Here is an 11522-nt window from a genome sequence, read left to right as displayed (position 1 = left end):
GGTGTTTATTTTACAGTCTAACTGCATAGTCCCACTGCTAGTACTTCAAGTATCACCAAGAATATCGTTTTGCTTAAAACTATGACCTTTTCTAGGATAAATAAACGATACATTGTTATATATACTTTAAGTGATATTCCTTGGGTTGTTCTTTTCTTCTTCTTCTTATCATTATTATTAGTGAATAATTTATTATTTATTTGTGAATTATTATTATTATTGGTATTTTAATTAATCTGCCAGTTAATTACTGTTGTATACGCGTAGAAGATGTTTTAATTAGCGTCCACATTTTTCAGTCACGGAGGCTCAGGATGCAATCAGGTGACATGCGCACTCGACCCTGTTACCGAGTTTGTTATGATAAGTCGAGGCCTCGGACTAAATTAGGAGCCAACCCCCCGTGTTTATCCGGGCGAATCCCGTAATGGAGGGCATGGACCTGGACCAGGAGCTCATGCAGAAATTCAGCTGCATGGGTACAACAGACAAAGATATCCTCATATCAGAATTTCAGAGACTTCTTGGGTTTCAGCTAAACCCCGCAGGATGCGCCTTCTTTCTGGACATGACCAACTGGTGAGCTCGGGGACTCGTATGGCCTGCTGTTTGGTTAATGTTAGATAATATATAATGTGTACCAGCTAGCTTTCTGTGTAGCAGCATTTTTTGTACAAAGATAGTCTGCCTGAAAAACAAACAAACAGAAAATATCTCTGAAAGTTTTGTCCTCGCAGAACAAAAGCGTTTACGTTGGCCATAGAAGCGTCGGCTCAGTGACGGCTAACGACGTTGAAGAAGCGTAACTAGCTGAGTCAGTGTGACTCCGACTTTTGATTGCCTGTAACAGACACAGTGAAGGGTCGCAAGATTTGCATACCGGTGGAAAATTCCGTTGAAACAAATACTTTTTCGTTTAGGCACAACATAGCACCGAAGCGGATGCTGTATTTGACAAAAAACATGTTCACGTGTGTTAGCCTGTTGTTAGTCACCACTTTTATTCTGAAAAGCTAGGACGTACAGGATAGCTAGCTAACTTAAACTGAACTAAACGGATAGTTAGGATTTATTTCAGTCTTTTAACTTGTTATTCAGTGAGTTACATGAGTACCCTTTAAGATACCCGTTACCTTTATTGTCGATACAACTACAGTACATTGTGTCTATACTTTATTACGTAACCCATCTACATTGAAGTTGCAGAGACGGAGCTCAAAGATCACTGAAGCTCAGATATCTGGTTGCGCAAACCAGATCAATCTTAGCCGGACAGAATGTATTTCAGTTTTTTCACGTACGGAGGGTACTTGACAAGTCTTGTTTTTTAGGAAAAATGTGACTTCCGGTGGCATGTTTTAACCGTGAAACAATTCGCGGTGCCATTGCAGTGTACGGAAGCGAAAATGAATGTGCTGCTGAGGGGAAAGGCCATTTTGAAGTCATCCCAAAAATAGATTTCTCTGCGCATATGCGGCGCTGAGCCAGCTAATGCGGGTCTGTGGAAGATCAACTGTTCCAGCAGTGCGTTCACTGGGAGTGGGGCTGTTGTAGTATCACGTGATCTCGCTGCTCTGCAACGGGGTTTCTAAAAATAAAAACTGCTGGTTTATGGATGACCTGGTGTCACGGGAAGAACCCATCCTCAATGTGTCATACAGAAGCGTGATCTGTCTCCTTGTGATGCCTGATGATGGGGATGATTTTTGTCAGTGTACAATTACTAACTTTAAATGAAGCATGGAAAAAAAAGCAAAAAAACAAACAAACCAAATGGCTGAATTTAACCTTCACATGTGTGGAACGGCTATAGCCTGTAGAATCATTTATCAACCAGCTGTAAAAACTGAGGCGTTACTTCTGCAACTGTATTATAAGTGAATATTTAGATTTACTCAAATTTCTGTTTTTTCATTCTTAGGAATTTACAGGCAGCCATTGGAGCCTATTATGACTTCGAAAGTCCCAACATCAGTGCACCCTGCATGTCCTTTGTAAAGGATGTGACGATTGGTGAGGGTGAATCCGTTCCACCTGACACACCTTTCACAAAGACCTGGAGGATACAGAACACCGGTAAGTCAGCTAGAATAAGAATATCACTTGTGTTGGAAAATAAAATAGTAACAGTATTTCCCAATGGTTGACTGCTTTGATGGGATGGGTTGTCTGCAGTGGAGACTAATGTTGGTCTGTCCAGTTTTGGCTTTAGATGAGTAGCACTTGTTGGGAGCTATTATTTTACCTTTAGTTGGCTAGAGAGTTGTTGTCAAGTGGAGTATAACTGTGTTTTCATCAGCATCACTCAGACATGCACATAAACACAGTGACAGCCATAGACTGAAGTCTGTTGACCGCAGATATACTAAAGTGTCATTATAAGTGACTGCAAAATGCATGCACCGCTGTGCTCTCAAACCCATTGATTTCATTGGCAAAACAATTTGTCACTGGACAAACCGCAGCACTCAACCTGGGAGTGCTTAAAGACACTGTGGTCATATTTTAACAGATATGAACTTGGGCTAAAACACTGTAATGACTAGAGCTGGGCGATAGAACGATAACGATATGTATCGCGATATAACTTTTACTCGATAGAGAAATTAAGCTATCGCGATAGACCTCGCCGCTCTTGTCCTCTTTAAAAAAAAAAAAAAAAAAAGGTCAGCCAATCCAAATTAAGTAGCGCAGAGCTGAACCAATCACAGCCGCAGCGTCACGTCGCGTGACTTGTTACGTACAGCACAAGTGCCAAGCCGCACGTGTGTTTGTTTGGGAAGCAGCCAGCGGGTAATGGAGGAAATGAGTGTGCCGACTAGAAAAATCAACCGAGTGTGACCGAAGAGAAAACAGATGATGGTTCCAATGCCGGAGAGATTGTCGAACGGAAGAGCCATAGAAGTTCCGTAGTGTGAAGGTATTTCGGCTATTTCAAGTCTGACAAAAAACAGAGTAGCGTGCACTGTAAATTGTGCCGAAAACAAGTCTGGAAATACAATAAACTGGTGCATGCGTCACACTGTGCACCACGTTATTGTTTCAGTGAAATGAATTTCTACAATACTGTTACTGTTAATTCTACTCTCTGCAGTGTTTAAATGCTTACATATACACACAGTTACTGTCCCTCCACACATACGACTCTGTTCTGCTTCTATGCCCCAGCTTTGTTTACTTTTTCCCACCGAGGCTTCTAGACTTCTGATTGGCCAACATTTCTGCACGGTTAGGAATCTAGCGCCACCTGCTGCTTTGGCATGTTCATAGCAGCGTTTTCCTTCATTTCTGCCTTTATGTGTGGACGAGATTATTTTTTAAAACGAAAACGGAAAATCTCCGTTTTCAAAAATACCCGTGTACGTGTGGACGTAGCCTCAGTCTCTGACTGGAAGCGCTAATTCGTCATTCGGCTTTTGTCAGACTAAAGTAACTGTTAAAACTGTTTGAAAAGCTCAGCTATACAACAAGGAGAGATTGAGAATTTCCTTTTAGTTCTCAGTTTATTTGATATTGACAAAAGTTAGTCAGTTTTGTCTGTTCTTCTGTAAAACAAACTTAAGATTTATTTTTAGAATTAATATTTTGTTTCTAAGTGGAATTGACAATTTAGTCTGTTTCGTTTGTTCTATTTTGAAACTTAAACGCTTTAGCGGCTGCCTTTTGTGTAGTTTGCAATATTTGCCTTTATTTATCTGAAAAAGTCTCATGTTCCTTAAGTACATCTACCCTGTTGAACTTATTATGGGAAATAAATATTTAAATAAAAACAAGCTGCTGATTATTTCACATTTTACTTGTGAGCAACAGCACATTTAAATCTTACAAATTCTTACAAGTTATTTGGCTTATATCGTGATAGATATCGTTATCGCCTGAAATGAAAAAAACATATCGTGATATGAAAAAATCTCATATCGCCCAGCTCTAGTAATGACTGCCTGAAATTCTTTCTTCTTGTTGGCTGACCTGTGTGTAAGGCCAGTTTACATTTCTTATATCATCCTCCTAATAGCTTTACAGCTGTATTAAACCTGTGGAGGTACATAGGAAAAGACATGCAGATATTGCACAAGAAGTTTTGAAAAGTCCCTATTTTGCAGCATATTGAATCCAACTGCAAGCACCGTGCACGTGGCATCCTGTGCAAAGGCCCTATTGTGTATTCAACAAATCTCATTTTATTTAAATAAGGTGGCATTACGTGTTACATAACTGAACTGTGGCTCTTTTGATTCGCTTTTCTTGTGTCAAAAATGTTAGGAAAAAAAATGTAACTTTTCAAGCAACAGCAAATCACTTGTTTATTTAAATGCTGCAGTTCTGCCTCTAGCCAACCAAGGCACATTATATAAAAATATTCCAAAAGAATGAGGTAGTTGGTTGAGCAGCCTGCCATTCAATACTGATCTAAAATAGAAGCTGATCATTGGTTAGTAATCACTATATCGTACATGAGTACAGTTCGTAACAAGAAAAATTGTCTGTTTGTCTTCCAGGTGCAGAGTCATGGCCTCCAGGAGTTTCTCTGAAGTATGTTGGAGGAGATCAGTTCGGCCACATAAACATGGTGATGGTGCGTTCTCTAGACCCGCAGGAAATGACTGATGTCAGTGTGCAGATGCATAGTCCTGTATCTCCGGGTATGTACCAGGGCCAGTGGAGAATGTGCACAGCTACCGGACTTTTCTATGGAGGTGAGAACTACAACTTTACTTAAAAAATGTTAAATGGAGTTACTTATCGTGATGATAAGTAACTCAATTTTTATGATAAGTAACTCCATTTATTTATTTATTTATTTATTTATTAACTTCTTTTTTGTTTTGTTTTTTTAAATGTTTTTGCTATAAGACAGCCAAAATGTGTTTCCTGGTTGATTCTGATGGCATAGGATTATGGGGATTTCCTTCAGAGCTAAACAAGGGGTTGGAGCCATAAGTAATATATCAGCTGCTAGGGCTGTTCGATATAACGATATATATCGGATGACGATATAAAAACATTTATCGTTTCATTTTACGCTATCGTTTGTTTCGTGGTGTCGCAAAATAAACTGTTTACGGCAATATTTTTTTCATCTTTTTGATGGTCACTGTAGTGGTTATATTAATTTCTTAAAGTTCTCTCTTTCTCATAACCACACTATGGATGGACAAGCGCCTGTTTTTATGCGTTGTCATTACCAACAACGATCGCGTGTCCGCTTGTTTATTTTCCACATAAACCTTTCACAATAAAGCTCAAGATCCTGTTGAGACTTTTCAAAATAAACTGAATCACGTGAAAGAGTATGCAGAGTATTTACGGATGAGAAGCAAAAAAGAGCCGTCAGGTGCTAAAAAATAAACCTTAGACTCAAACGTTAGAACAGGCTTTTCCCTGCAGCACGCTGTGTAATAAATACTCACGAAGAAAACGGCGGCCGTTACAACTTATGTCAAAAAATGTATTGTTTCATGCATCGGTTAAAACACTCGACTCCAGGTACATGACGCCCAGCTGGAAACACTTCACGCAAGACGAGCTGCCCGAGATTCACAGAATTTACAGAAAATGTTAAATTTTTGTGATTTATATCGTTATCAGGACGATAGATGTCTTATATTGGGATATGAGATTTTGGTCATATTGCACAGCCCTATCAGCTGGTACAAAAAAGAGAGAAAACTAGAAATATTGTGTAGGAAGACATTAATAGACCTACAGCTGGGGGATAACTTACCTAAGGTGCAAGTAAGTTATCTTCAATAAATGGAATTTCTTGAATAAAAAGACAAAGTGACTCTAATGAAGTAATGTCATCTTTTTGTCATGCTAACTTACTGTTCAAGGTTTAAATTCTATTGTGGAAGCACTGTGGTTGAAGCACTGCTACGCAGATGGTTATTCTTCAGAGCTTTGTTGGAATCTTATTTGGTCTTGGACTTTTAGACAGATAAGTCAAGCTATTTGTAGAGTGCCTTTGTTTGGGGTTTTTGGGCTTTGTTATGTATACACAGAAAAAAATGTTCAAATCAAGTAAATCTTATTTATATACCTTGATATCACATTACAGTTTTGCCTCAAGGGGCTTTACACGGCACACAACAACCCTGTCATTAGACAGTTAATTAAATTAGTCACATTTTGTTTGTGATTCATGGCTTACGTAAGCTGCTGACGCTGAATTATACATGTCGTCCAGGCTTACTTTGTGTTGACTCTACAAAACCTAAAACCATAGTCAGAGATAATGGTGTTTCGACAGTGGTTATCAGCTTTCTTTGTTATCTCAGGCCTTTTGCTGATGGAAACGCTGTATATAACCTACTCCAGACAAGACTAGACTATGCATTTACCATTAGTTACCATGGTGATCTAGGCAGGTAAAGCGAGACCCACTGTTGGGATGCTAACAGCTCGGACATTAGGATCACCATACATTGCTAACCCATTAATTTTGCTACACTGTACAATGTGCCGTGCCGCAGTAACAGGGAATTATTAGCACTTCATCTTCATTAATGAAGATGAAGTGCTAGATCATTTTGTATGGATGTGCTGCAATAAAACTATTAATTATTTATCATTAAATTAATTGATTTATGTCCTATCAGGATGTCTCTAAAGACTTCTCTACTTACAAATTAAGCTGGAGAGGGATGTTGAATTTAAACACCGGGCTTTAATATTTCATCCACTTGTTCATCACAATTATTTCCCACCTAAAATAGTTTCATGCTGACTTAAGGAGTAAGAAGAGGGCTGCAGATCAGAATCACATTAAGTCTTTGAGGATACAAGGTGTGAAGTGTAGTCCAGCCTAATTATTATACAGTAAATATTTTGTAACCGTTTGATTTATGGGTATTGGGTAATATCCTGCATATAGACACAGGTTTAGTTACATGTTATCAACTCTATGATTATGTTTAAGCACACCATTGTCTATTTACAGATGTAATTTGGGTGATCCTGAGTGTGGAGGTTGGAGGCCTCCTTGGTGTCACACAGCAGCTTTCCTCTTTTCAAGCTGAGTTCAACACCCAGCCTCATCGTAACCTGGAAGGAGATTATAACCCCTTCGCCTCACCAGAGAAAAACAAGTGCCCTAACAGCAACAACAACAGCCTTCACGATGACAGCAACCATAGAGTTGCAGAGGAACATTGGGAGGGAAGCCCAAACCAGCTGCAGCAAGACCAGAATGGACTTTCACAAAACTCTGTGGATATATTAGCAAACAGTCTACAAAGCAATCTATCAGTAGTCTCTTGCAACCAGGTGAGACATATCACAGAGCCACAACATTGTCTGTGCATGTTAATGAGGGTTGAATCACACTGAATCTTCTGTGGACAAAATTAAAAAGTCAACATTTGCCTTTAATAGATTATCCCGAGTGGTGGTGTGCTCAGAGCACGTATTAGAACTAAATGCAAAGTTTACCAGATGTAATTTTGCAGTGTTGGCCAGGACAGCTCCATGCTGTTGTTGGTATGGCACAGACTAATGTAGCTATACTGAAAAATATAGACTTTAGACACCGAAAATCTGTAAAGCTGCTGTTTAGCAAGTTCAATAGTTTGGACTTTTTCTGCTCATGTCAGCACCTTTTAAAATCTACTTTTAATGTTTGCAGTTGCTAAACAGGAAATACCCTACGCCCCTAGTCACACAGGCGTAGAGATTAGTTGGTGATGCCCTTGCTGAGTGGGTGCTGGAAGTTGCTAACAATCACTGAATTAGTTGCAGTGACTGTAAACTGTGAAGCTATGTTTTCTGTCTGTTGTTGGTCTACTACTACTACTTTTTTTTTTTTTTTTAATCCTTTCGCTTTGTTGCAGGGTATACAGGAGCCCTATCCATTTGGGCACTCTTAAATCATGGGACTTGTGAAGGAGTGAAGCAGCACTAAAATCATACCTCTGGAGTCTGTCACACCAACAAAAGAAAGAAGAGGTTCGTCAGTAGAGAGTGGAGAGTGTGGAGATTCAAAAACACTTTATGCAAAGTCCAGTTAGACTGAATATCCGGAGGCCAACGCTCCTGACATGCAGCTCAACCAACATCCTGCACCCACTGTATGCACGTGTGAATGCTAAGTTAAAAATGAGTGCTATGAGTCTTTTGAGTGATAACTTTTTTTCTTTTATTTTTCAAAAAAAAATAATTTTTTTAGCAGTCAGAGTACCCATTAAACAGATGACAGGAGTGTGTGAATGTTTGTGTATTTGTGTGTGGATTGTGCAACATGAAAAAAGAGAATTTGGAGGAAAAGCCATTCACTTTGCCAACTGATTCTCCGGTTTCTACTCTGATTTATTGGTATGTTGATTAGGTTTGTGGACTCTTTGTTGTCTAGACTACTAAATTCCTGAAACATAATTTATGCATTTTTAAAGAAACAATATTTTCCAAAAGCTTATTTGAAGGTTAGATAAGTCTAAACTGTGTTTTTCATGCCACATACAGTATGACCAGTATTTTATAAGCCGTTAGCTGGAAGTTTAGAAACAGTGCAGCTTATTTAAACAAGAGGGAATCGGCCAAATTGAAGCTAAGATCAGAGAAACAGAAGTCTCGTACATTAATTACAAATATTTTCTGACATAAATTATTTTGTATTATTGGTAAATGTTCCTGACTTCATAGTTGGGTCATTAATTCATACATTAATTCATAAAAAGTTTTAAAAAACTAGATTCCTGCAAAGTATAAGATGCGTAATTCAAGTCATATAAACAGAAGTAAAGACATAATTTCTCATTATGAATCCGTTTGGTTGTTTGTTTACTGCTTCAAATTCAACTTAAAGCTGTCTTGGAAATGTTTTTAACATATTAAGTTGAATGTAAATGATGAATGTAGAAGGGGAAAATTCTTTTGGAAACATATAAATTTACCCAAAGATTCTTAATGGGATATTTTCATTCAACTGTCAGTTTTATTCATGTTATTGTTGGTTTTCATCTCGTTAAATTTATGTTTGAGAAGTTCCATTTAAAAGACTACAAACGGTCTCATTGATATTTCTCATTTAATCACACGCTTGATTTTTTTTTGATTTTTTTATCACCAATCAAATAACTGATTCATATCTTTCTTTTTTTTTAAGTAATGCTATTCAGCATTTACTTACTTGCTAATCTATGCACTGAGTAATGAACCCCAATGGCAAGGCCTCAGTGTACCTTTTCTCCTTGGTAAGAAGGTGTGTTGTTTTTTTTTATGCTGTGTGTTAGATCCCTGTCATATCCTTTTATGTTGAGGCCTGTAACCTGATGAGAGTTGACGTGAGAACACCGTTCAGCTGACACTTGAGGATCCATGAGATCTAAATGTTGCTTAGAACAATGTGCATTTCCTGTTAATAAAGAGAGAGATTAATGTTTATCTTGCTATCAGAGGTAGTTATTGTCAATTTAATGTAATATTGCAAAGTTTCCACTGGCCAAAATGAATTGCAGAATGAATCAGTTGGCATTAGACTCAAACAGCAGCACATTTAGGTGAGTGAGAAGCAAACAGATGAAAGCTTATTTCTGGTATGTTTGATGAATGTTTGTATGATTAAATTATCAGTGAAAATGAAAGCCTGTGTGGTCATGCTTTTCATGGTTTTATGAAGCGACTCACTAGCAGATTCCAAGAAAGAAAATTAAACCTTTAAATAATGGCTGTTATGATGGTGGCTGTATGTTTTACTATGAGAAAGTGTAAAGATTAAAAAAAAAACAACCCTCAGGAATATTTCCAGCACCTTGTTGAATCTATGACATGACAAATTAAGGCAGCTCTGAAGGCAAAAGTTTGTCCAACCCAGTGCTAGCAAGGTGTAACTAGTGAACGTATGTACAAGGAACGAAAATGTGTCTAATACTTGGTGATTTCATCATTAATCTTAAAAGGGCTTTTCCACCTGTGACAGATTTTTAAATGCTGCTTATTAACTGAAAAAAAAGAAAACGGCAGCAAATTCTTCAGCCTATATAACAGTCTATATTTATATATAACGCATATATAAATATAACTTTCTTTAAAGTCTTGGTGTTTCGTGAACACATGTGACATAGGTTGGATGATACTACTGATGACATTCAGAAATTCTCTGAATTGCTCGGAGAGCTGAAATGTATTTATCAGACACATTTGTCACTTTTAAAGTTAAAATAGTCACTGCAGTGAGTTTATTTATAAAGGACCAATGAGAAGAAAAGGAGAAAAGTTTAAAATGCTTGTTTGGAGTCCAAGAATTAAAAAGATGTGCTTGAAAATCAGCATAACACATCCACAAAAGATCCACCTGAGTGTTGGACAGTCAGATCCCGGAGCGGCATTACTGCTCAGCTTCAGTGTAGCAGTATCAGGTCTCCTTTTCATGTATAGCATAACCAGGGCATGGCACACCTGTCTCAGGTAGATCCGGTGATCTCTCTAACGTTCCCCTAACTTCCATTCCGGGAAGTTCCCCATTAAGGTGATGAATGCAGCAATGAAGTCATTTGTCTTTAAAACATAACACTAATCTCCTTTATAATGTATCATTCTTTAATTTAAGACCTTTAGAAAAGATGAACTAAATAAATAGTTCAGTTTATTAAAAGTGGAACTTAGTGATCTTTGAAGGTAGATGCTTTCTGTTTTTCCAAGGTTCGATGTAAAAAGTGCCTAGTGGACTAAAAAAAGAACCAGTCAGTGGCTCTTTCTTTGGCCTTGGCTCTTCAAGTGCCCCTCTAGTTTTAGAATTGCATTTTCTAATATTCCCATCCAGGTATATTTAATTCAAAGTTAGGAAATGTTTTATTATTAAACCAGTCTTGATAAATAGCACTTTTTATGTGTCAGTGATATGGCATGGTTTATTCCCATGCTCTACAATAAAAATAAATAAATTGGTAGCGCGTTATAATAATGTTGCACTATTAAGCATTAGTAAGGTATTAGCAAGTGCTTCATTCATCATCATATAGCATTACTCCTCCTTAGTATGCCATTTATAAAGACAGATATAATATTATGACTACGACGATGATTCTGATTATTACTACCAGTGATGTCGTAGCAGTGGTAGCTGTAAATGATGTAACAGTAACAGATGGATAAACATATATGTATTTATAGATAGCATAATAAAGCGGAGTAATGATAAATGATGAATTAAGAACTTGCTAATACCTTGCTAATTTCTTGTAGCGTGACATTATTATAAAGTGCCACTAAATTAAATTAATGGTTTAATAACGAATAACTCCAAATCATGCTGTCTATAGACAAAAAAAACACACAGAGGCTACTTTTTTGTCAACAAACTTGTTTCCCTTTCAAACCAATATCGCAATATTGACACCATCACAACAAATTTGATTTGGGTTTTTCATCACTATCGTCATTATCTGTGATCATAATCATCTTTATGCATATTTAAATGAACTTGTTACATCAAGATGAACAGGCACTACACCAGTTAGGAGATAAAAGTACATCACTAACTATGAACATACATCTTCTAGACCGCTAATAAAGGGTTTCCACAACAT

The 11522-nt window shown here is 37.5% G+C and overlaps 1 protein-coding gene across 1 annotated transcript; it reads left to right on the top strand.

Moving 5' to 3' along the window:
- Window positions 1–359: 359 nt before the first annotated feature.
- On the top strand, window positions 360–9566 carry LOC146610945 (protein ILRUN-like). Its single transcript, XM_085344421.1, has 5 exons — window positions 360–579; window positions 1922–2076; window positions 4500–4697; window positions 6941–7266; window positions 7830–9566. Exons 1-5 carry the CDS (start codon window positions 428–430, stop codon window positions 7863–7865), a joined length of 867 nt encoding a protein of 288 aa, XP_085200547.1. The 5' UTR covers window positions 360–427; the 3' UTR covers window positions 7866–9566.
- Window positions 9567–11522: the final 1956 nt, after the last annotated feature.

This window comes from Diplotaxodon limnothrissa, linkage group LG20 (assembly GCF_057381915.1).
Source record: "Diplotaxodon limnothrissa isolate DT_005_m linkage group LG20, D_limnothrissa_male_GT1.1, whole genome shotgun sequence".
In the NCBI taxonomy this organism is placed as follows: domain Eukaryota; kingdom Metazoa; phylum Chordata; class Actinopteri; order Cichliformes; family Cichlidae; genus Diplotaxodon; species Diplotaxodon limnothrissa.
The sequence above is the reverse complement of the archived record's forward strand: the minus strand, read 5'-3'. Positions and strand labels throughout refer to the sequence as shown.